A 26510-nucleotide genomic window follows, 5' to 3' on the forward strand; every position below is an offset into this window, starting at 1 on the left:
CTTCATTATATAGGTTATAAGTCCTGAGAAGTATGACATAAAATGTGCTGTTTCTGAAGCGGCAATAATTTTGAACTCATGTGTGGAACCCAAAATGCAAGTCACTATCACCCTGACATCTCCAATTATTCGAGAAGAGAACATGAGGGAAGGAGGTTGGAAAGCCATTAAACATTCTACTTTTTATTAACTTCTTTTTTTTCCATTTACCTATTCTTTAAGATGGCATTAAGCCCTAGAAGGCAACATGCTGGCATTACATATGAATCTGATAGATTTGACTTACATAGCAACTAGTTTTGCTTAAGATTATTTCCCAGATCTTTTATTAGTGTGTTTTTAGTAATGTACTTTTATATAAAACACTCACAGTATTCATTTTCTTGATTTTTTTTTTCTTTTCTTGCTAACCTCAGATTTCTGGAAAAAGTTTAAATTATTCTTAGTCATAAGCATAGTTGACTTATGAAAAATTAACTATTGCTAGTAAAGGGCCACAAATTTAACTTCTCTTAAGTCATTGTTCTTGTCTTTAAAAAAGACAAGGGAGTTTCATAAGTAAAATTGGTTGAATACTCATAACAGTTTAAGAGACATTGTTATATATGTAATCATGGATTTGGCTTGTCCTGAGGTAAATATTTCTGGTTCTCTGAGGTTGCTCTTTGGTTTGGAGCGCTTTCATAAATGCAGAGCATCCTAATGCACTTAGATTTGGGCATCTGACCCCCGCTTTTCTACCAGAGATTTGAAAAATAAATGATGGTAGGCGTAGTTAATGAGTTATAGCACAATTAGGGGTTTTTAACTTACTTTACAATTGTAGACTGTGAAATCCTGCTGGTGCCAGCAATGTTGCTTTAGGGACTGTCCTATAACATTTTCAAAGCTTCAAAAGCTTTTAAGCCAAAAAGCATGGTCAGTGTCTGCGGTATGTTGGTTCTGTTGTTTTATGGGTCAGATAAAATTTACTTTGTTTCCTTTCATGTTGTTTTTGTACATCTTAATTGGTTGAATATGGAGTTATATGGTCTACACTAATATTTCTTTGTGATACGGATAGAGGAGAAACGAATACTTAAAATTAATTTGTCTAAAATAGCATGAGTAGGCTCTCAATTACTATCCCTTTAAATTTGTTTTCTTACAGCAAAGCAGGTTTTTCTTTTTTTTTTTAAGGCACTGGGCTTTACACAACCCAGGAAAACAACATTTTTACTAAAAATGCGATCATTAAGAGACTTGCCTAACTTTGCATACATAATATAGATATACCACATATCAGGACTTGTACGTTGTATAAGCTTTTATCTTAAAAATAAGTGGGTTTTGTGTGAAGGTTCTTTTATATGAGCATGAATTTCCACTCAAGGTCTGGCTGTGGATATTGCTGGAAAAACAGTTTCTGAGTCAATCTGATCAATTCGGATGCAGCATATGACTCTTAGGATTTGAAAAGGAAATCTTTGATTATGTTATAGATAAAAGTTACTGTATTTAGTATGAAATTATACTCATAACCACTTAACTTTATTTCAGAGCACATTTTGTCCAGTTATATTTAGGTTTACTTAAATTTGTGCAGTATTAATAATTATCATATTTGTAGTCATCTTTAATAACCTATCCCTTCTAAAGGAAACAAAATTATACTTTTGTCTGACCCAGACTTGAGTTAGAATTATTGTTCTGAATCTCATAAGTATTACGGTAAAAGAAATGATCAGTCCAAAATTGAAAGATTTTCTTCAAGACACTGAGCTGAAAAGTTGGATGTGCAAAAAGTGTAGAAACACTGATAGTGTTCCTTGCTGCAGATAACTGCAGTAAACCATGTCTTTAGCCTCATTATGAAGATTGCTGCAGAATAACGGTATGTATTCTCCCTCACTGCAGCTCTGAATGCTCTGTGTCTTAAAATCATTTAAAGCCTCTAGCTTGCTTTGGGGAGTTAGTCCAAGGGTAAGGAAGGCTTTGCCGGAAGAATACTTGTAAACCGTGAGACTGGTGACTTGCACATAGTTGTTGTAGGCTCTTAAATGCGTAATGGTCCTGTTTAATACCAAAAATTATTTAAAGGATATGATTAAATTTCCCAAATAACTGTTAAACACATGACAGATCTATTTTACAGTACTGTGTTTGACAGTTAAACATTAAGTAAACCTTTAATTGACGTGAAGCTTAAAATGTTCAAATGTTCTAACCCTTGCTACAGCATCTCTTCTGTAGCAAGTCAAGTATTGTGTGTGTTTTTTTCCACCTTTAGCTTATCAGGCCCGGTCCAAAGCCTTCTAGCAGAGGGAATTGATTCCTGTCAGGGGTTGCTGCCAAGACATCGGAAGGATTTTTGACCAAGGTTTTCAAAAGCTCAGTGTCACACCTGCCATTTGATTTAAAGAGGGATATTGGATGCAGAGTCTGGCATTTATTGTCCTTTGTGTGGCTGTTCTGTTTGTTTTGTCTTTGTCTCTTCTAGAATTGAGCAGTGTTCACACTAGTTTTTAAATTGTTGGGCGGATTATATATTTTACATAACCATGTTAATTTAAATTAATATATTCCCATTAACTTTTAATCATAAAATAGTGTGGACACAGCGTGTCTTCTAACTGGTGATTAACCCCTTAAAATTCATAAAATACCTCTTGTAGGGTAAGAATTTGCTTTTTTTTAATAAATTAATTTTTGTTTTGTTAACTGGGTTATTAGGAAGCAAGTATGATTTTAGTACAATATATCTAAGGGGTTAATCCACTTGAAATACAGAATGGGTGCAAAAATCCACACTCTAAATTTGACAGAAGTTTCCTACTTATAGCTCTTAATTTGTTTTTAAATTGCAATAGGTGTCTTGGCATCTTTGAAATTGTATCATTAATTTAAATTTCCGAAGTTATAAATGTTTGTGTGCAAAAAGAAAACTTTTCTTACACTGGAGGAAATTAAAACATGAATTAACATTAAAATTCAGAAACTTTAGAGATTAAAAAATCACCTATTTGCATTTTAGCTTTAGCAAATAACATAAATAAGAGACATGGAAAGGGTTCTTCAGCTTGTTCTATAACCTTGCTTTGGGGAGTGGTTTTTGTTGTTGTTTCTTTTTTTAGTTCCTCAATTAGCTGTGCTTTCCGGTGTCCTTTTTCCTTCTTTCAGAATAGCCCATTTCTTAATTACGTTCACTATAGTTTTGGATTCAGTAGTTGATCTTGCAGATTTTGAGGTTATTTATTGGTTTTTTAAAATTACTAGTATTTCTGACTTGCTACTCTCTTTTTAGTGCCCAAGTTCCTCTTTCAGTGTTCATTTTCAGAATGCCACACAGTGTTTTTTGAGTGTCTGTAAATCTCCCTTCTAATATGTTCTCTGAAAATCCATGCCATCTGATTGTTTAAGGAGTAAGAACTAAGAAAAGAAAGCCCAGACAAGGGATACAATTTTTTATCACTTTTAAAATATGCTTTTTAATATATCTTCTACTCAAATAAGGACAAGTATCTTTTAAGATTTCTGAATGTTCATATAAAAATATACCATCAAATAACTTGCCCAGAGTTGCAGTGGTACTCTTAAAATTATCCTTCATGTGTTCTTTTATCATATATTTCATTGTTTGTCTCATATTCATTTGGTACCCTCAATGATTTATTAAATCATATACTAAATGTGCTTTAATTTGGGTGCTTTCTATCGAGAAGACTGCTAAATTCAATAAATTACTTGCCTGGCATGTTATTTTCCTATATTTAGAAAATGTTTAAATATCACCAAGAATTGTGAATTAGATTTAGTTATGAATAGTTTGATTAGCAACTTTTATATACATTTTATCTATATGTTTAGATTAATGTAAGCTGGCCCTCCAATTAGTTTTATTAATATAAAGTTTTTGCCCTGATTTAGGTTCAGATTTTCTTCTCAAGTTTTATATAACTCATTTATATTTTATATAATAACTGATTAAAATCAGTTATTATAAACTCTGTAACGTAAAAGATTGTGCATATTTATCATCAAACCATTCTGCTTACTGTATCTGTTCTATTTCTATACTTAATCTGTTTAAACAGGCTAGTTCCTGTTGCCCTTTTCTACTTTACTCATTGTTTCTCTCCAATTATTCTTTCTTTGGAATACTTTATGGGAACTTTGAATTTTAAAGGGCATTTCATATTCCTTTACAACTAAAGTGCTCTTGTGGAAGAGAAATCATTGAACTCCTAGAAATGCCTGTTTTTGGCTCCTTATTTTTTCTGTGATTGTTACTACATTGATCATCCCATATTTATCATTAGTTCTTTGACATTTTAGTCCCAAAATAACCTGTGACCATTTAAAATACTGAACAAACAGGATAGTTTACTGTACATTCTCATTTATTAAGGTGGATTTTTGTGTTCCCTCTTGTTGTCTTTGTGCTGGTGCACTGTATCCAGTAATCCTTCCTTTTGATTTTCTTTTGGTGGGGTAGGGTTTATATTTGTAGAAATTACTTATTATATTTCTAAAAGAGTTCAATTCTTGATCTTCATATTAGATTTATGTAAATTTGTTAAATAACTTCCTGGGTTACTTTAAAGTGCTGACAAAACCCTCAAATGGCTCGTGTGACACTGATGCTACTTTAAGGAAGTGTCTTGCTCACCTGGTCAAACACCCATTCCTCACTGCATTTTGCCAATTCAATCCATTTTAGATGTAACCTCGGGTATGGTGAAAGACCCACCGGACGTCTTGGACAGGCAAAAATGCCTTGACGCTCTGGCTGCTCTACGCCACGCTAAGTGGTTCCAGGTTCGGAACATCATTTTACTTTTTTCTTGTAGCCTTATGAGAGAGTAGTTCAGTACAACATGTTTAACTGTGTTTAAACATTTCAAAAGATTGCCCAAGCAATACTACTTTAAATATCAGAAAATATGTTAACATAGAAAGCTGGGTATGAAGATCTGCATATTGCAGGTACTATTAATTTGACAATAAACTAGGATTTTGGGGGTGTTTTGTAGTTTGGGTTTTTTTATTTTTATTTTTAGTGGCTATATTTGAAGCTGACTTGTTCAGGAACATCACATGTTTGTGTATATATATTATATTCCATAAGGCTGCAGATTAACTTTGCTTTAAATAATGGAATATGTGTTTAAAGCTTTGTGTATAGTTTTAAGATTTTTTCCCCTCTTTCTCTTAAGTTAATAAGTGTAGGGAATGAAAGGTGAGGAAGCAGCTGTTTGGTTTAGTGACTTTGCAGTTATGCAAAGGCACAGAAAGGAAACCAAACAGATTTCCTTAATCTTTCAGTCCCTAGACAAACTTTTTAGCTCTTTACTTTTTCTTTTATTTCTAACGTAGGCAGACTTTTTTTTTAAGTTTACTGATTTAAATGAACACAGGTCAAGGTTCACAGGGGATCAAGAACAATTATTCTTGTATAATCTGTTTACTTTGACCTAAAATATCAGCTTTTAAATACTAACCCTGGCATAAAATATTGCTGTAAATGGCAGCTCATAGAATCCAATTTTAAGTGTGGTTATTTTTGTTTTATTTTTATCTGAGCTTCCATTGAACAGTGGTATTTTAACTTTTTTTTCATCAAGGGATATTTTTAATATTTCTAAGATTAATTCAGTTGATTTTTGTGTTGCTCTCAAGGCTAGAGCTAATGGTCTACAGTCCTGTGTGATTATCATACGTATTCTCCGGGACCTCTGTCAGCGAGTTCCAACTTGGTCTGATTTTCCAAGCTGGGTAAGTAATATGTAACTGTATGTGAAAAATAAACATCTCAGAAATATTTCTGCAGTTTTTTATAGCCTTATCTTACATCTAATTATCAGCTTTATTTCCATTTCCTAAATGGAGTTTTTTCTTTTTCTCATGAGAAATCCTAGGGTCTTATCAGACTGTTTAACTTGCTAAGAATTATACTTGATTTTCTTTTTGTATTTTCCTCTTTTTTTTTTAACTCTTCACACAGTGTTTATTACTTTTATAGATGCAATTATTAGTTGTACATATATAAAGATACAAAGAAAATTTTAAGTGAGCTATTAATCTCCCTATGCAGGATTTTGTTGATATTTTAATGATGTATAAGGAATTTTTAACATTTAAAAATAAGCATTATCCAAAAAAATGCATAAAATTAGGAAATTCAAATAATGCAGAAAGGCACAAAATAAGAAGTGAAAGCCTTCTCATCATTTAAAGGCAAGTTATCATGGCACAATTTGTTGTGATTTTTTTTCCAAGAAGGAGAAATGCTTATATGCACATCGTGTATATTCCTATTTTTTTATTTATGTGCAAATATCTCTGATGTTCAAATATTTGAGTTTCTAAATAGCAAAAATTCAGATATAGAAGGATCATTCAAAAGTATAACTGAACCTACAGATTCTAGAGTTGGGTTAGGGAGAGTTGACTAGCCAGGGTTATCTTAATTCTGGGAGCTCTTTGAGAGCTATATTGACTACTTGGTATTTCCTGTGTATGGACATGCCATATTTTATTTAACTGGTATCTGTCTGATGGACAGTTGCATTGTTTGCAGTCTTTTGCTATTAAATTTTCATTGTATTGTGGTTATGCTTTTATGAGTATTATATACATGTGATGGCTAGGGTCAATTGCTATAGAATTCCAAGGTCAAAGAACATGTTTTGATTGTAACTGGGAAAGGTGGATCATTTAAAACTACCAAAAATTGTTGAACTTAGCATTTTCTTCACATCCTCACTAACTTTGGGATAAGATCACACTTCTTAACACGTTAGGTAAAAAATGGAGTCTCATTTTTTACTTTAATTTCTTTAAGTAATTATTGGCATTTATAAGTATTTTTCTCTTAACTGCCAATTCCTATTATTCATATTTCTCATAATTTATAATTTCTGTAAGAAATTAGCACTTACCTATATTAAAATAATTTTTCTAGTTTTCATTTGCTTTTCAACTTAATAATTTTTGCTGTTTTATAAAAGGTTTAAAATTTTCACAAATTCTAATCCATTAGTGTTTTATGACTTAACAACTTTGTATTCTGTCTACAAAATACTCTCTCATATGTTTTAGGTTATAGATTATTCACATGCTTTCTTCTAGAGCTTTTTTCCCCCAATCAAGTTATGTTTATTATAGATGTTTGCTTATTTACTCCTGGAAGGATATATTCTGTATTACAACAGGAGTTGTCTCTCAGTAGTGAGAAGTGGGCTTAGGTTAGAGATCTATAATGTTTGGATTTTACTAGGATAAAATATACAGACATTATTTGTATAATTATAAATTAATTTGAAAATCATAAATGGACTAGAGGTAGATCCAGCAATATGTCTTTCCAGACCAATCGTCAGTTATTCCAATACCATTTAGCATTTTATTTAGTAGTGATGTTCGTTCTCCCAACCTCCATTTTGAAATATCACCATTATCATAAACCAGTGGTTCTCAGCCGCATTTCAGTTTTGCCCCCAGGGGACATTTGGTAATGTTTGGAGATATTTTTGGTTGTCGATACTCGTTATCAATGGCACTGAGGAAGAGGAACCCTTTCTTAAACCAAAGTTCTTTTGTTGCAGGCCTGTTTCTACAATAGTCTTTCATTCCTCAGTCTTCTCTGTTAAACGCTTTTTTCTATTGATTTTTTACGTATTTCTTTAACTGGCTGCATCGAGTCTAGTTATGGCACACGGAATCTGCATTGTGTCCTGTGGGATTTTTCCTCACAGTACATGGATCCTAGTCCAAGCACAGGCTCTAGAGTGCTTGAGCTTCTACAGTTGGAGTTCATGGGCTTAGTTCTCCTGTGGCATGTGGCATCTTAGTTCCCCAACCAGAAATTGGACCAATGTCCCCTGCATTGCAAAGTGGATTCTTAACCTCTAGACCACCAAAGAAGTCCTTAATTTCTTTTAATTTTTAAAACTTCATAGTGTGTTTTAAACTTCTGATGTCCTTTTCATCAGTTTCCCCCTCTCCGTTCTCTGCTGCTCATTATAAACACCATCTTGCACTGTTTCAGGGTTTTGTTTCTGTTTTTGTTTTAAGTGTATTTTGTTTTGTTTTGTTTTTCTCGTGTTCTTTTTCCAAAAGAACTTGACTGCCATTTTGTTCAGTTTGATGAAGTTTTTTGTTTTATTTTTGTCTTCTTTGTTAGATTTGGACTAATTCTATAAAAATTAATTTAGAACTTTTGTTCTTTCTCTGAACTCTGAAACAGTTTTTAGGATCATCAAAAATACTGTTTTTTGATCATTTGTAAAATTCATTTGACACTATCAGTTCCCAGGCCCTTATAAAGAGGGTAGCGCTTTCTTGATTTCTTTTATTGTGAGTAACTGTTTTGTTAATTTTTCCTTCTCCTGGGGTTAATTTTGGCAACTTTTCCTAGAAAAATTGACCCATTCAACCAGATACTCAAATTTTTATATAATAGAGTTCTGTGCTCTTAAAGTTTTAAAAATGCCTATTATAGCATCTTTATTGTTTCAATTCTCTGATTGATTAGTCAGTAATAGCAGGTGCAGTATTGGAGCAAAATAACCAATAGGTGTTTCAGTATTTACTTGTGATGAAAATTCATTGAATTATTGATAGATTTTTAATATAAAAATGTATGTGCATTATATAACTTAAACTTTTTTTAATATGTAGAAGCATTCTACATTATCATTTTACTTCCTGCTTCTTTCAGCTTCAGTCCGTACAACCCAGGTGTCCTTGAGACTTTTTCTGTTGTAGTATATCTAAGCTTCAGTACTTTTGAGACTGGACTCTCAGGCACTCCTCAGCTATTCTTGAAGTCTGCAAGTCTCACTGCAGATGGGCCTTTACCCTACACCTTGCTTTTTCTCTTTCTCAGAAAGAGCCATAAACTTCAAGGGACCCTCTCTGCTTTGAGGGTGCAGAGCTGTAAGAACTGAGTGGAAAGAGAGGATGCACAGGTCAAAGGAACTGGGGGAACATGGGCCTTGGCACAGTAATGATGGACAAATCAGGGAGGGCAGAGAAAGCTGCTGGCCAGTCTTTGGAATCATGTACATATAACATAAAATACCAGTATTTTGGTAGTTTAAAGCACACCAGAATGTCAGTATTTTGACATTTAAATAGCTCTCAACATTATATCCTTTTAGTTCACTCGCTCAGTTGTGTCCGATTCTTTGCGACCCCATGAATTGGCAGCACACCGCGCCTCCCTGTTCATCACCAACTCCTGGAGTTCACTCAAACTCAGGTCCATCGAGTAGGTGATGCCATCCAGCCATCTCATCCTCTGTCGTCCCCTTCTCCTCCTGCCCCTAATCCCTCCCAGCATCAGGGTCTTTTCCAGTGAGTCAACTTAGGCAGTAATTTATCCATTTTGCCTTTTTTTTTCCCTCTCGCCTCAGAGAGCCAGCTCCTTGGATTTAGCTGCCAGATATGCTATTTTCCTTCTTAGTAATCCATTAATTTCTTTTTATAATTGGAATATAATTGCTTTATAATGTTGTATAAGTTCCTCCTGTACAATGAAGTAAATCAACTATATGAATACATGCATAGCTTCCCGCTTGGACCTCCCTCCTGTCCACCCTCCCATAATTCATTAATTTCTAATTTCATCTCTAATTTTCTATTTTCCTTGGGTTTAATTTCTTTTTTTTTCCCCCAAACTTCTTGAGTTGGATACTTGTTTAATTTACTCATTCTTTAATTATATAGATAAATTTTAAAGGTGTTATTTAAGGCTGAACGTAGGTTTTGGCTATATATGTAATATTTTCTCTTTATATTCTCTGCAGTTTGAAATTGATTTCAGTGTTGTCTTTAAGCCAAGAGTAATTTTGAGGCAGTTTTTTAATGCTACATGACTGAAGAAGAGTTGCTCTTTCTTTTGTAAATAACTTCCATTTTTCTAGCATCAGTTCAGTTCAGTCACTCAGTCGTGTCCGACTCTTTCAGCACGCCAGGCCTCCCTGTCCATCACCATCTCCCGGAGTTCACTCAGACTCAGGTCCGTCGAGTCACTGATGCCATCCAGCCATCTCATCCTCTGTCGTCCCCTTCTTCTCCTGCCCCCAATCCCTCCCAGCATCAGGGTCTTTTCCAATGAGTCAACTCTTTGCATGAAGTGGCCAAAGTACTGGAGTTCAGCTTTAGCATCATTCCTTCCAAAGAACACCCAGGGATGATCTCCTTTAAAATGGACTGGTTGGATCTCCTTACAGTCCAAGGGACTCTCAAGAGTCTTCTCCAGCACCACAGCTCAAAAGCATCAATTCGGCACTCAGCCTTCTTCACAGTCTCTCACATCCGTACATGACCACTGGAAAAACCATAGCCTTGACTAGATGGACCTTTGTTGGCAAAGTAATGTCTCTGCTTTTGAGTATGCTCTCTAGGTTGGTCATAGCTTTTCTTCCAAGAAGTAAGCATCTTTTAATTCCATGGCTGCAGTCACCATCTGCAGTGATTTTGGAGCCCCCAAAAATAAAGCCTGACACTGTTTCCACTGTTTCCCCATCTAGCATATAATCCAGTAAATATATTCTGTTGCTGTTTAGTTGCTAAGTCATGTCTGACTTTTTGCAACCCAATGGACTATAGCCCACCAGCCTCCTCTGTCTGTGGGATTTCCCAGGCTAGGATTACTGGAGTAGGTTGCCATTTCCTTCTCCAGGATATCTTCCTGTCCCAAGGATCAAACCTGAGTCTCCTGTATGACAGGTAGATTCTTTACTCTGAGCCACCTGGGAAGCAGAAAATATATTCTATTTGCAATATGGGGAATCTTAAGATTTTCTTTGTGGTCTAATCTGTACAGTTTTTATAAAGTGTGGGCACTTTAAAAAATGTGTTCTCAGCATATAATATGTACCTCTTAGTTCAACTTCATCAGTTACTTTGTTTTTCTATCTCTTTTCCTTCATATTTTTTGTCTACTTTATCTGTCCATGGAGTGACAAAGATAAGTTAAAATCTGCTCTTTCTGTTGTGTTTTTTAGAGTTTGTACTGTATTATTTTGTTGCAGTAACATTTAGGACATAAAAACATTTAATAATTATATCATTATTGTGAGTTTGAACTTTTTGTCATTCTAAAGGGCATTTAATTAACACTTTCTGCCAAAACTCTAGCCTTTTTAAAAAGACAATTATAGTGCAGTTTTACTAGTTTTATGGTGTACAACATAGTAATTCCATATTTTAACACATTGTGAAAAGATTACTGCAGTAAGACCAATTACTACAATATTGTTGACGATATTCCCTATGTGCACTTATATACCTGTGACTTTCTTATCTAAAAGCTGGAAATTTAACCTCTAAATCCCCTTCATATATTTCATGAAGGGTGCTATACTGCACCCTCCTAAACTCTAGTTTTTATTAGCATTTATCTGATATGTTTCTGGTACTTTTCTATCCTTTGCCATAATTCTTATCCTTTTCTTGTTCTTTTCTATGTGTGAATATGTTTCTTTTCTGATTATTTAGACAATTAGTTGTTGACCATATCGTTTTATGTGGTATTTTCATGCATCTGTTTAACAATTTTAGATAATGTCTGTTAACCTCTCATCTATAAAAGCTGAGAAAATGATCACTTCCTCCTACTCCTCCTGTCCTCTTGGGTTTTTGTTCATTTTTTTTTCATTTGTTTCATTCATTTATTTTAATGTGTCAAAACCTGTTTCTTGATTTATCTGTTTTACTCAGTGAATGCTGATTCCACTTAGAAAACAGGAAAGTTTACACTTAATGCTTTTTAAATCTTAAAGGTTTAAAAATAACTACATTTACCTTATGTGTCAATATATTCCCTTTAATTATTTAATGTTCTCTATTTAAATGCTTTGGTGCCAACCACTAGGGCTTTACTGGGGTTTCCTCTTTTTATTTCTTGGTTGACTGCATTTTATTATCATGTAGTTTTTATCAAAAAGTGTTTTAAGTTTTTAAAATTTCTTTCATGTTTGAGAATCCTTGCAAATTACCATTACTTTATTGAAAAATATATTGTTAGGTCGCAATTTTTTCTCCTCCATTTCTTGGTGCCGCTCCATTATCTTTCAGCATTGAGTATTGCTAAATCTAGTTTATGTTAATCACTTAGTCATGGGGTCACCAACTCTGTGACCCCATGGACTGTAGCCCTCCTAGCTCCTCTGCCTATGGAATTCCCCAGGCAAGAATCCTCAAGTGGTTAACCATTCCCTTCTCCAGGGGATCTTCCCGATCCAGGGATTGAACCTAGGTCTTCTGCATTTTGTGCAGATTCTTTACCATCTGAGCTACCATAAGTCCAGCCTAATTTTCTTGCCTTTACTTTTTCTGCTAAAAAAATTCTGTCTTTATCCTTGAATTTTAGTAACTTAACCAATAATGTCCTGGAATCTGTTGTTAGTGTTGTCATTTCACTGAAATCTTTGTCTGCACATTTGACAAATGATTAATATGATCCTCTATTTTCAGTTCAGTTCAGTCGCTCAGTTGTGTCCGACTCTGCGACCCCATGAATTGCAGCACACGAGGCCTCCCTGTCTATCGCCAACTCCTGGAGTTCACCCAAACTCATGTCCATCAAGTTGGTGTTGCTATCCAGCCATCTCATCCTCTGTCGTCCCCTTTTCCTCCTGCCCCCAATCCCTCCCAGCATCAGAGTCTTTTCCAGTGAGTCAACTCTTCGCATGAGGTGGCCAGAGTATTGGAGTTTCAGCTTTAGCATCAGTCCTTCCAAAGAACACCCAGGACTGATCTCCTTCAGAATGGACTGGCTGGATCTCCTTGCAGTCCAGGAGACTCTCAAGAGTCTTCTCCAACTCCACAGTTCAAAAGCATCAATTCTTCGGCACTCAGCTTTCTTCACATTCCAACTTTCACATCCATACATGACCACTGGAAAACCCATAGCCTAGATGGACCTTTGTTGGCAAAGTAATGTCTCTGCTTTTGAATATGCTATCTAGCACCAATTACCCTTATATTGAATTCCCTTTGTCCTATATATTTATTATCTTTGTGATTGTTTTAATCTTTGTTCTCTTTCCTCTTTTGTCCCCTGTTACTGTTTCTTTGGCAGTAATTTGGTTTTCACCCATGTCCCAATATTTACTATTTATAATTCATTTATTAGTTTTATAGTAATGTTCAGTTTGCTTAATTAGTTCTGCAGTCTTCCTTTTCATTTCAACCTTGAGGTTTTAATTTTATTGGTTTTTTTATTTATTAAGTTCTCTATAACTCAAAATGTTGACACTTGTATCTTCATTCCCTTAAATTATAAGTCTTCCAGAATAAATTATTTTCTAAATAAATATTATTTTTTAAATAATAAAAATTTGATTCACAGCAAAACTGAGCAGAAAGTACAGAGTTCTCACATACTGTCTGTCCTTACACATACAAAATCTCCTTCTCAATATTTGCACCAGATGGATACATTTATTAAAAGCAGTGACTTAACGGTATCATTCAGAGTCCATCAGTTCAGTTTAGTCGCTCAGTTGTGTGCACCTCTTTGCAGCCCCATGGACTGCAGCACGCCAGGCCTCCCTGTCCATCACCAACTCCCAGAGTTTACTCAAACTCATATCCATTGAGTTGGTGATGCCATCCAGCCATCTCATCCTCTGTCGTCCCCTTCTCCTCCTGCCTTCAGTCTTTCCCAGCATCAGGAAAGATGATGCTTTTCAAATGAGTCAGCTCTTCGCATCAGGTGGCCAAAGTATTGGAGTTTCAGCTACAACATCAGTCCTTCCAATGAATATTCAGGACTGATTTCCTTTAGGATGGACTCGTTGGATCTCCTTGCAGTCCAAGGGACTCTCAAAGCCCATAGGAAATATTTCACTCTGTGTTCCACCCAAATTCAAAGATAACACGCCTGGTTTGTTTCAGTTTTTTTCATTTCTTTAGGGCTTAGCATTGTCAGTTCTATTTCTAAGTCATTCTTTGATACTAAAACATGCAAACAAGAGCTGTCTTAGTTTATTCACACCTTTTAAAATACTTCTGTTTCTTCCCCCGTGAGCTCTGCTTTAAGGATTGCTTACGGAAAGGAGTAGTGTTTGGCTTTCTCTCTTGAGTGTGTCCTGTTTCTTTTTTTTGGCTGCCTCATGTAAGGAACTTAGTTCCTTGGCCAGGTATTGAACCCAGGCCCCAGCAATGAAAGCTCTGAGTCCTAACTACAGGACTGCCAGGGAGTTTCCAGACATGGGCTTTCTGTCTTCTGTTCCCTAATTCAGTGTGCTGTGGTAGTCTTTGAGATAGATTCCCTTGGCACACCTTTAGGCTTCAGATTTAAAACCCACGATGGCCTCCTAGAGCCTTTGCCTGTGCAGAATTTGCTCTGGTTTTTTCCTGAAACTCTTCACCATCTCCTTTCAAGAACAGCTTTCTGTTTACCTGAATCAGCAGAAGGTTTGAGGTGTGTGAAGCCACTTTGGGAAACTTGCATTGAGAGTTCAGAGCAGGCTTTGATATTAATTTCCCCCTATTCCTCCTTCGAAAGATCTTATTTTTTTTTGTTGTTTGTTTGTTTTATCTGCATGTTAGTCAAATCTCTCTCTATTCTTAGAGATAATTAGATGTGGATAATTGGAATTTTACTTTTCCCTACCTGTCTTCCGCAAAGAGCCTTCAAACTGATGAATTCTGTTGCTTTTCCTTTCTCTTTTTGGATGAAAGGTGGTTATGTTTAGAAAAATTTCTTTGCCTCAGGCTGCCCACAACATGACCTGTTCTTACTCTCTGAGTTGGGAGAGTTCTGGTGAAATTTTTGGATTTTTTTTCCCACTCAACTGCCAACCCCTTCCCCATTTTCTTCTATAGAGCCAGTTAGGGAACTGTAAATGGAGAGTTGCCCAAGCCCACTCACTTTCTTAGAAATACTCTTTCACTGGCCTTTTCCTCCATTTAATTGAAGCCATTTTATATTTGTTTGGGGGATGGTAGTGTGCTTCATACATAATTCTTTAATCATAACCAGGTCTGGGGGGCAAAAGATCTTGCGATTTGGCTTTGTACTGTCACCTTAAGCAGAGAGTAGCTTTTTTCTTGGTTTGCATGAAAGAAACTTGAAGTTCTTGTGAACTTGATCTTCAGTTTTGTTTAGCTTTCAGATTACTTACTTTGAATAAATCTAAGTCCTAACACCTGCCTTTAATGTTTACCACTACAATGAGTACAGCAAATAATATACTGCCTTCAAGTTAGTTCTTCTTTTGTCCTAAATCTATAGTGATGAGTAAAGAAAGCTATAGGTAAATTCTCTTGTAAGGTTGATCTGACTTAAGAATTGCTGTGTAGAATAGAAATCTCCTTTAGATTAGTACTCCTTTAGAGTGGTATACCTGCTGTAAATTGCAAAAAGGCCTTTTTTTTTTTTTTTTTTTTTTTGCAAAAAGTTAGTGTTTTAATGTTTATTGTATATTTTATTTTTTAAATCTACATTAAGCTAAGGAATATTTTATGAAAGAAAATGATCTGTCATGGATGAACCTCCGAAACATCATGCCAAGGGAAGGAAGCCAGACACAAAAAATTATGCATTATATGATGGCATTTGTATAAAATATCCAGAATAGCAGATCCAGATAGATAGAGGAAGGTTGGCAGTTGCCTGAGGCTTAGAGAATGAGAGAATGAGGAGAAACTGTATGATGGGCCGAGGGTTTTACTTTGGAGTAATAGAAATGTTTTGAACTAGATAGAGGTGGCTGTTGTTCAGCATAATAATAGTAGGTGTACTAAATGCCACTGAAGTGTTCACTTTAAAATAGTTAACTTTATATTATGTGAATTTTATTTTTTTTTATTTAAAAAAAAAAAAAGAATTATCTGTGAAATGATGAGATAGTCCCCACAGAAGATGCTGAGAGGCCATAATTGTTCTTTTTGTTCATACAGCAGTTAAATTATGTGCTCCACATATCTTTTCACATATTTTATTTTTCAAGTGTTAGTTGCTCCGTGTGTCCAGGTCTTTGCAACCCCATGGACTGTAACTCCCAGGCTCCTCTGTTCATGGAGTTCTCTAGGCAGGAATACTAGAGTGGGTAGCCATTCCCTTCTCCAAGTGATCTTCCTGACCCAGGGATCAAACCCACTCTCCTGTATTGTAGCCAGATTCTTTACCATCTGAACCACCTGGAAAACCCTATTTTTTTTTTGGAAGAGTGTATTAGATTTTAGTGATGATGACTTGTAGTGAGAGAGCTCCTGTCTGTCAGTTTTAGAACCAGTGAGGAGATTCTAAATGATAGAACACTGACATCACAGGGCAAATAACTTTCTTTTCGCTTGTAGGAGTAAGTTACTACTGTTAAAGATGGGAAGGAAGAATATATACCACATGAATGTTTTCCTAAAGCAAATATTGCAATCCTGGATTTCATGTCATTTAACATATAATATTTAAGAGAGCATTTCTATTTTAAGTAACTTTTGCCATCAGAATCCTTTACATTATTGCCTAAGTAATCATTTCCCTTATTTGATTCTGTTTGTCTTTGATGTTGTCCTTTTACTTTTTTGGTCCTTTTACTTTTGAATGCATGCATTTAAGAGTATATAAACCTCCTATGTTCTACTTTTGTTGCTTTCCTAACTGTAGACATCTGCTTGGAGACCAGCCATGTTCCGTAGAAAATTAACATTTTTAAATTGCTTGCTTCACAGCAAATGATCTCAGAAGGCAGATAGTTGACTTAGTTTTACTGTGATTCAATATATGTGATTCATAAATTTCTTTCTTGGTTCTTACTTAGTTTCTATCTTAATACATAAGTATAAATTACATATTCCCACTAGAGGTCAGTCAATAAGCAGGTTTTTAAAAAGCATTGATTACCTTTAATATTTTTGTATCTTGACATATCTATATTCTGGGGCTTCCCAGGTGGTGCTAGTAGTTAAAAAAGCGCACCTGCCAACGCAGGAGACTTAAGAGACTCAGGTTGAGTCCCTGGGTCAGAAAGATCCCCTGGAGGAGGGCATGAAAACCCACTCCAGTAATCTTGCCTGGAGAATCCCATGGACAGAGGAGCCTGGCAGGCTGCAGTCCTTAGCATTGCAGAGTTGGACATGACTGAGCACTTAGTATGCACGCACTTGTGTTATAGCTGATTATTGAACCTTTGTTTTTCCCTTAACATTCTCTAAAAGTACTTATAAATTTGAGGTATTTTTGGAATGGTGTGTATTTTAAGACATCAATTTTGTATTTTAGTAACTTGTTAATTACAACCCTTGATTTCTTTAATTAGCAGGATTATTTTCACATTTCTTTCCAAAAGTATTCTGATCATAGATACTTATTAAGTATTTTCTATATGCCAGCCATTTATGCTAGGCAAAGGGGTTCCATAAATGACAATTGACAATCCTTAATTTCAAAGATTTCAATCTTTTGGACATCTTGAAATAATAATTGTCTGAACAGGAAAAGTGTTTAATATGCATTCATAGAGTTGCCTAGATAACTGAAGCTGACACCTTAAAATACTAAAATTTTTAAATGAAGACTCTTTAAGGGTCTTGTGTCTTGAACAACTTTAAGTGTCTTGAATAACTTCCTACGTTCTTCAGCTGAATTAGACTGAACCATCTTAATTTTTTGTTGTTGTAATTTACATCTATCATTATTAACACCTGTTTTTCTCAGATTTTTAAACTTCATGCTTCTAGCTGTCGTCTTTTTTTTTTTTTTTTAGCTTTTTATGTGTACTCTCTCTTCAGATTCGTATCTCTCTTACAATTTATTCCTCATTTGTTTGGAACTAAAACCTCCACATGTCCAGTCTTTTAAGAATTATTCTTACTTAAAAGATCTGAGTAATGGCCTTGGGGTGAGTAGGTGAATGTAGTTTTTACTCTTAATTAAATCTATGAGTTTTTTAAGTACACAACTAAAAATGGATCCTCAGTATTTTAAACTTCATTATCATTTTAAGGGTTTCATTCTAGTTTCAGTCTGTTTAGATTCTTTGAATTGTTACTCGTGATTTTATTTAAAATTTGAGTAAAAGCTGCAATGTGGATAAACCTTAAACATAATGCTAAGTAAAAGAAACCAGACACAAAAAATGACTTGTTATATGGTTCCATTTGTATGAAATATTTAGAAAATGCAAATCTATATAAATAGGAAGTGGTTTATTGGTTCCCAGGGGCTGAGGAAAGAGAATGGAGAATGGCTACTAGTAGGTATGGAGTTTCTTTGATGGTGATAAAATGTTCTGGAATTAGAAAATGGTTACGGTTGAAAACTTTGTAAATGTACTAAAACCCACTGAATTGTACATTATATCTTAATTTTTAGAATCTAAATGGAAGCAGATTTTTCTAATAAACTCTTCAAAATGCTTTCTGGATCTAAATCCATACTTCTTTCTTTTATTCATTGATATTAACTCATTTTGAGTCTCAAGTATAATTTACAGTGAAAGTATAATTTATATTTTAAGGATAATAGAAGTACAGTTGTATGTTAAATGAAAATTTAGATAATTGTTCTTAAAGAAAAAATGAAAGTCATCTTTACTTGGTAGAATATGGTCTTGCTATAGCTCTTCAGTAGTATTAGTATGTAGGCATTAAAGAACAAGTATATGTGAGCCCTAAATATCTAAAGAATTTTAAGGACTGTCATATTTTAATGGAAAAGGATAGCAGTAACTGAAAATCTAAAACAAAAAACCCATTAATCTATTTTTCTTCATTAAGTACACATTCCAAAATAATTTTTAAGATATAAGTTATATATTGCCTTTTTTTATTGTTTTTAATTTTATATTACATGTAATTTTTATTTTCTAATTTTGTGACTTGTTCAGTGTGATTTTCTCAATCTTTAAAATTTTTTGTTAATAATTTTCTTGTTTGTTTTTATTTTTGGCTTTACTGGATCTTCTTTGCTGTGTGGACTTTGCTCTAGTTGAGGCGAGCAGGGCCTTCTCTCCAGTTATCATGCACAGGCTTCTCATTGCGATGGCTTCTCCTATTGCAGAGCACAGGCTCCAGGGCACTCAGGCTTCAGCAGTTGTGGCCCATGGGCTCATCAGTAGTTGCAGCTCCCAGACTCTAGAGCACAGTCTCAATAGTGTGGCAACGGGCGTAGTTACTCTGCAGCATAAGGGATCCTCCCGGACCAGGGATCAAACCCACGTTCCCTACACTGGCAGGTGGATTCCTCACTACCAAGCAATCAGGAAAGCCCCAATCTCTAAAGTTTTTAATGACGGTTTCATAAGTATTTTGTCATTCTGAAAATGAATAATTCCTTTGGGCTGTAAGCTGTCAAACACATTTTTATGTTTTTGTTTTTAGGCGATGGAGTTACTAGTAGAGAAAGCAATCAGTAGTGCTTCTAGTCCTCAAAGCCCTGGAGATGCTCTGAGAAGAGTTTTTGAGTGCATTTCTTCAGGGATTATTCTTAAAGGTAAGTTTTACTTCATTTTTAATGTTTGTCTGTGTGTTTGATAGTTGAATGAGAATTACTCATTCTTCTACAAATGGATGATGATGATGTTTTATTCTGCCTGTGGTGATTGTTGTAGGTAGTCCTGGACTTCTGGATCCTTGTGAGAAGGATCCCTTCGATACCTTGGCAACAATGACTGACCAGCAGCGTGAAGACATCACATCCAGTGCACAGGTACCATTGTGTTCCTAATCCCAGGGCTTTATTTTATCACTTCCCTTACCGTTTTGGTTTTTTATAGTTGTCCTCTAGAAGAAATTACCATGTAGTATTCATTATTCTGCTTCGTTAGTAAGTAAGCTCTTAGAGAGGATATAATTTAAACTAGATTTCATTAGTCTTCAGTTTTATTATTTTAACTCTGTGTGTATCCTGTATGAATATAAAAATACTGCAGTATTTTCAGGATCATTAAATCTAGTTGTTGTTTATGTCAGGATCGGTAGAGCAACTATTCATGTCCTCTGGGTATACAGCTTTTTTGACTCCAGAAGTGTACTAAGAGGAGAAATGGCTACCAACTATAAACAATAACAATCTAGTCTAAAGCAGTTACACTCGTTGGACTGAAGATTTTGTTCTGTTGTCTCTTCTGGCAAGGATAATTTGAAAGAGGTCAGGATTAAAGTAAATTGTTAGGTTAAAAGTAACTTGAAGAGTCAGTAATAATAGGACATTATGAATATTTTACAGACTCACAAGATTTCCAGTTTGTGTGTATTAAACAAGTTTTGTTTTAATTTCTTTGGGTTTAATTTTCTAGGAAAGATGACAATTTACCCTAAGTGGCTTTTTTTTCTTCGTTGGTACTTAAATTATTTTTGGGGTAAGAAGCAGGGCATTTGAAAACTTAATAAGAGAATTCTTAGTTGGAAGGAAGGAAACCTTTAATGTGACTTTGAAGAAAGTGGTCTGATTTTAGGAGGTAGTTAGAAATGTCCTTGTTAAAAGTAAAGAAGTAAAAAGTGTTAAAAGTCAGTGGAGAAAAGGGAACCTCATACACTGTTGGTGGGAATGTAAGTTGGTACCACCACTGTGGAGAACAGTATGGAGGTTTCTCAGAAAAACTAGAGCTACATGACCCAACAATTTCTCCTAGGTGTATGGCCAGAAAACAAAACAAAAAACTTTAATTTAATGCGACCCCAGGGATAGTAGCCTGCACCAAGCTCCTCTGTCTGTGGGATTTTCCAGGCAAGAGTACTGGAGTGGGTTGCCATTTCCTTCTCCAGGGGATCTTCCCGACCCAGGGATCGAACCTGGGTCTCCCGCATCGTAGACAGATGCTTAGCTGTCTTAGCCACCAGCACAGAGTTATGGATAAAGAAGATGTGGTATGTATACAGTGGAATACTACTCAGCCATAAAAAAGAATAGAATTTTTGCTATTTCCAGTAATATGGATAGACTTGGAGGGCATTGTGCTAAGTGAAGTAAGTCAGAGAAAGACAGATACTGTGTATCACTTACGCTAAGTCACTTAAATTGTGTCTGACTCTTTGCAACCCCATGGACCGTAGCCCACCAGACTCCTCTGTCCATGGGATTCTCCAGAGAAGAATACTGTAATAGGTTGCCATGCCCTCCTCCAGAGAATCTTCCCGACTCAGGGATCAAACCGATGTCTCTTTTTGTCTCCTGCATTGGCAGACAGGTTCTTTACCACTAGTACCACCTAGGAAGCCCATCACTTTTATATGAAATGTAGAAAATACAGCAAACTAGTGAATATAACAAAAAAATGAAGCAAACTCGCAGAACAAACTAGTGGTTACCATTGGGGAGAGGGAGGTGGGAAGGAGCAGTATTGGGGTAGGGAATTAAAAGGTACAAACTATTGCATATAAAATAAGCTATAAGAATATATTTACAGCATAGGGAAATAGTCAATATATTAGTAACTAAATTGTATATAACCTTTAAAAATTATGAGTCACTGTATTGGGCACTTTTAATTATTTAATAACTGTACATCAACTATACTTGGATAAATAAAAGTGAGGAAGTTACGTATACTGCACCATTCCATCTATATAACATTTGTGAACTAACAGATTAGTGATTCCTCAGAGTTAGGGATAGGGGTGAGGATAGATGTGGCTGGTGAGAGTCTTGTGGTGATAGTATAGTGCCTTGTGATGGTGGTTAATGCAAACCTGCACATTTGGTAAAGTTACATAGATCTATATACATCACACATAAACCAAGTGTGTGTATAACTGGTGAAATCTGAATAAGCTCTATGGATTGGACCTAGGTCCATTTCTGTTTCTTTCTTAGTGGGCCATAGTGCCAATATTAATAATTTGCTTTTTTCCTTTGTCTGGGATTTTTCTTCTTTTCCTTCCGTAATATTTATCTTTGTTTTTGTATCTGTATTCTCTAGTGATCTTTTTTGAGTTGCTTCTGCAAGATGTAGCTTTTGTCATTTATTCAGATGCCTTCCTGTAAGTGTCCAATAGAGCAGCATATCTTTAAAAGGGCACATTTGTAAGGTTATCTTCCCTCTCAAAAAAGGATTAAGTAAACCGTTACATCTTCTTTTATGTTGTTTTTAAAATTCCAAGATGACTTCATATGGGAATAATTTCCGTATCATCAACTTTCATTTGCTTTTAAATAATTTCCAATTATATGTTAGAAATGTCTCTTGTTAGAATTTAGAAGTACATGCAAATCACATGCAGAACAAGAGCTTACAGAGTGCTCAGATGCTTACAGTGCTCCTCAGATGCTACTGTAGTTTTCCTTACTGAAGTACTCTTCTATTTAGAAACTCCTAATTGGAGAAGGCAGTGGTACCCCACTCCAGTACTCTTGCCTGGAAAATCTCATGGACAGAGTAGCCTGGAAGCCTGCAGCCCATGGGGTCGCTGAGGGTCGGACACGACTGAGCGACTTCACTTTCACATTTCACTTTCACGCATTGGAGAAGGAAATGGCAACCCACTCCAGTTTTCTTGCCTGGAAATCCCAGGGACATGGGAGCCTGGTGGGCTGCTGTCTACGGGGTCTCACAGAGTCAGACACGACTGACACGACTTAGTAGTAGTAGTAGCAGTAGTATGAGAATAGGCTGATGATCAGTAGCAATATTTCTATAGTAAAAGTGTGTTACTGTTCATTATGGTGCAGCAGCTAACTTTGGATATTTTCTTTAAATGTAAAAGAAAACCTTTTTCTGTTTATCTTTGGGAAATTGCCTTTTTTTAAGTAACTCTAAATAAATGCTATATCCTATTATGATAAATAATCCCTAATTTCACCTCATAAATAGTAACATTATGCATAATTACCAGAAAGTGGAACCATCCCAAGTGTGTATCAGTTGATGGGTGGGTAGATAAACAGATGTGATATATTCGTACAGTGGAAAATTACTCAGCCATTAAAAGGAATGACGTGCTGATATGTACAAGATAGATGAATCTTGAAAACCTTATGCTAAGTGGAAGAAGCCAGATGCAAAAAGTCATATTGTATGGTTTTGTTTATATGAAATGTCCATAGTAGGCAAATCTGTCAAGTTACAAAAGTAGATTAGTAGTTGCAAGGGCCTCATGGTAAAGGAATTGAGGAATGACTGCTGTTGGGCCATGGGGTTTTGGGGTGAGGGGAGGGTGGAACATTGGGAAGGTGATGAAAATGTTCTGGGATTAGAGAGTAGTTAATGTTGAAAAATTGTAAGTATACTAAAAGAAAAAGCAACAACTGAATTGTACACTTAAAAAAAACAAGTCTTATATGGAATTATATCTCAGGAAGTAGTCTAAACAGTTCTATTGAAGGTTTAACCACATAGTGAAAGTTGTCTTTTAATCAAATGACTGTAGAATCTCCTTAAATATCCCTCAGAATATTGGGAAACTATGTCTCAAAATATCTTATGACACATGAGGTCTTGTGACATTGATGCCTAATGTATTCCTATATATATACATAGCCACAGAAGTGAAAAATCTTTTTTTGTTCACTAAGTAACAAGTTGAAGAAGTATAGTCCTCATTTTGTAAACCTGGGGAGGTGTGTGTTGGGAGGCACATGTGCCTGAGGATGAGCACATGGGCATCCATAGGAAAAGTTGCAAGATACATGAATGTGAACCAAAGAGAGGTTCATTTGATGAGTGAGATGCTTTTTTCTTTGCTGTATACTGTCTTAGGATTTTTTAATGAGCATAATAATTTTGTTGATTTTTTTTAACTTACATTAAAAAAAAAATAGCATGCACACAGAAAAGCCTGAAAATAAAAACTTCAGAACATACAGAGTCTTTCATTTGTGAACCTTAATATTGTTTAAGGTGTTTCTTTCATTAAACATGCTTTTTTATATTGTTATGTTGGGCTGTAAACCTAATAAGAATTAATATTGGTTCTTTAATTTGACTAAATTTTCATTTTGTTGCAGTTTGCATTGCGACTCCTTGCATTCCGCCAGATACACAAAGTTCTAGGCATGGATCCACTACCACAGATGAACCAGCGTTTCAACATCCACAACAACAGAAAACGAAGAAGGGATAGTGATGGAGTTGATGGATTTGAAGCTGAGGGGAAAAAAGACAAAAAAGATTATGATAACTTTTAAAAAGTTTCTGTAAATCTACAGTGTTAAAAAACAACAGGTGCCCATTCGTTGGCTGTTTTTCATTCATAATGATGTCTACTTCGAAAAAATTATTGAGAATTCAAAGAATTTCATGGAAGAACCAAGTTTTTCTATGATACTAAAATCTTAATGTACAGTGTTAGGTATTATATGAATGGAAAGAAACCCCACCCCCACAAAATTGTGCTCCAGTTTGGGGAATTACAATGGTTCTGATTTTTTTCCCGTTATTTCAGTTTTTATTTACTGGTTGCCCTAGCTCCCCCTATATTTGTGTCTTTTATTAACTAGTCCTATTAAATCTTTACTGTATTTAATGCAGTATTTGTGCTTCAGTTACTATGTGTATTTTGATATTTTTATTTAGTTTTGTTTGCTGTTTGATACTAGTTGTTACTTTGTGTTACAGATATCCTTTACGCCTTCTTAATATTTTACAGCAGTACGTTTTTTTGTAACGTGAGACTGCAGAATTTTTTCCTTTTGTTATTCTTTATGTGATGGATTACAACACAAAAAGTTATCCTGCCATTTAAGTGCTCAGAACTAAATGTTTCTGCAGATCTTGTGGCATTTGTCTCTCTAGTGTGATATATAAAGGTGTAATTAAGACAGATTTCTGTTAATCTAATCAAGTTTGCTGTTAGTTGTGCATTAGCAGTATAAAAGCTAATATATAATATATGGTCTTGCAACAGTTTTAAAGCCTCTGCATAATTGATAATAAAAATGCATGACATTTTTGTTTTTAATAGACTTTTAAAATTATAATTTTAGGTTTGACACATAGATCTTTGTACAGTTGACTTTTTGACATAGCAAGGCCAAAAATAACTTTCTGAATATTTTTTTCTTCTGCATAAGTGGAAAGGGCATTTTTCATATATAAGTGGGCTAACCAATATTTTCAAAGAACTTTATCATTGTGCAACTAACAACAATAACTAGCCCTTAATTATGAAGACAGTTCCTTATTGGTGTGTGTGTGAGATTACTCTAGCAACTATTACAGTATAACAGTTGAATGATCCCTCCCCCTGCCCCTACACCCCATCACCCAGATAATTTACAGTTCTATTAACAGTGAGGTTGATAAAGTATTACTGAAAAAAAAATTAAGATTATCTAAGAAAACAACCAGAAAATTATTTGGTGTGGCCATCTTACATGCTTATGTGTCCTACAAAAAGCTAAATATTCTAGCAGTGGTGTAATGAAAAGTTACATCTTACTGTTACTATGTATGCTCTGGTATACAGATGTCATTTTGTTGTCACAGCACTACAGTGAAATACACAAATAAAAACTTAAATTCATATAATGGCTTAAATGTATTATATGTTAGAATTGACATAAGTACTTCTGCTTTGAAATGACTTAATGTTTCCGTAAAACCATATTCAAATTTATTGGGTACTTATATCTTGTTATTCCTGACAAATGGTACTTCCTGGGCACATAATTTCCAGAAAAGTGTATCATTCAGTATCATATTGGTTCAGTTTCTTTCTTGGGCACAGTCTTCCCCCAGACTCTTAGAGGAACAAGAGACTTGGGCTTTTCTTCCGAATTTGTGATACGCAATCTTTCTATTTTGGGCAAGTGTGTTTTTTTTTTTAATCTTTCCAGGTCTCATTTTACTCTTGAATACTTAGTCACCCAGTGAAAATTTTGGAATTATGTTTCTCACAGTTCTCTTACTTAGAAGGAAAAAGCTGATACTTATCATGTACTAATGATAATTATCATGCTAGATCTTTCATATGTTTTCCTGTTTAAAACTATCATAACAATAAGTGAAGGTACTATATTACTTATTTTCCAGATGAGGAAACTGAAGCCCTGAGTGGCTAACCAAAGCTAGTACATTGATTTAGTAACAGGGTTGAAATTGATAGATATCAAAAGTTTATGCTCAGCAAAGCTGAGTCTGCTCCTTTGATCTTGCAACTAATTATCTTCTAAAAATGTTTTCAACCCAAATTCCCAACTTTTGCATTTAGTTTTAGCTGTCTTCATCCAGATACACAAGTGATACCACTAAAAATTTTTTTCAGTATTATTTATTTTTTGCATGGCTTAATTGTTTTCATAGCTCTAGCTAGATCTGCATTAACTATCTTATATGAAATAAGGCTGACTTCAGTATCTGTTAGTATCTTTTCTTCTGCTTTGACAATTTTTAAAACTGTAAACACTCTAGTCAAGCATCGGTTCTCACCATGCTAATGCGTTCTTGAACCAGTTGTTTTGGCAGCTGATTTATTCTCTGCATCTCAGACTAGCTCTCCCTGTTATTACAGTGCATGCTTATGTTCCAGTAATGATAACCCAGATAAACTGATTTATCTCACCCACTCCCTAGTTACATGATATACATTCCAAATTAGATTTCTGTCTTCACCACTATTGTTTCTTTGATGTC

General features: G+C 35.0%; 1 protein-coding gene across 4 annotated transcripts in view; it reads left to right on the forward strand.

Moving 5' to 3' along the window:
- The window catches only part of ZFR (zinc finger RNA binding protein), an 84767-nt gene extending 59366 nt beyond the window's left edge, over positions 1-25401 (forward strand). For 2 of the 4 annotated variants that reach the window (XM_069556111.1, XM_069556110.1), the window contains 6 exons: positions 14-155; positions 4700-4797; positions 5659-5754; positions 19321-19432; positions 19551-19648; positions 23885-25401. In XM_069556111.1, coding sequence (XP_069412212.1) covers positions 14-155; positions 4700-4797; positions 5659-5754; positions 19321-19432; positions 19551-19648; positions 23885-24064 — 726 coding nt within the window. In that variant the 3' untranslated portion in view covers positions 24065-25401. The remainder of the gene's footprint in view (positions 1-13; positions 156-4699; positions 4798-5658; positions 5755-19320; positions 19433-19550; positions 19649-23884) is intronic. The other 2 variants (XR_011249617.1, XR_011249616.1) reach the window with 1 other exon arrangement.
- Positions 25402-26510: the final 1109 nt, after the last annotated feature.

This window comes from Ovis canadensis, chromosome 16, assembly GCF_042477335.2.
Source record: "Ovis canadensis isolate MfBH-ARS-UI-01 breed Bighorn chromosome 16, ARS-UI_OviCan_v2, whole genome shotgun sequence".
NCBI lineage: Eukaryota > Metazoa > Chordata > Mammalia > Artiodactyla > Bovidae > Ovis > Ovis canadensis.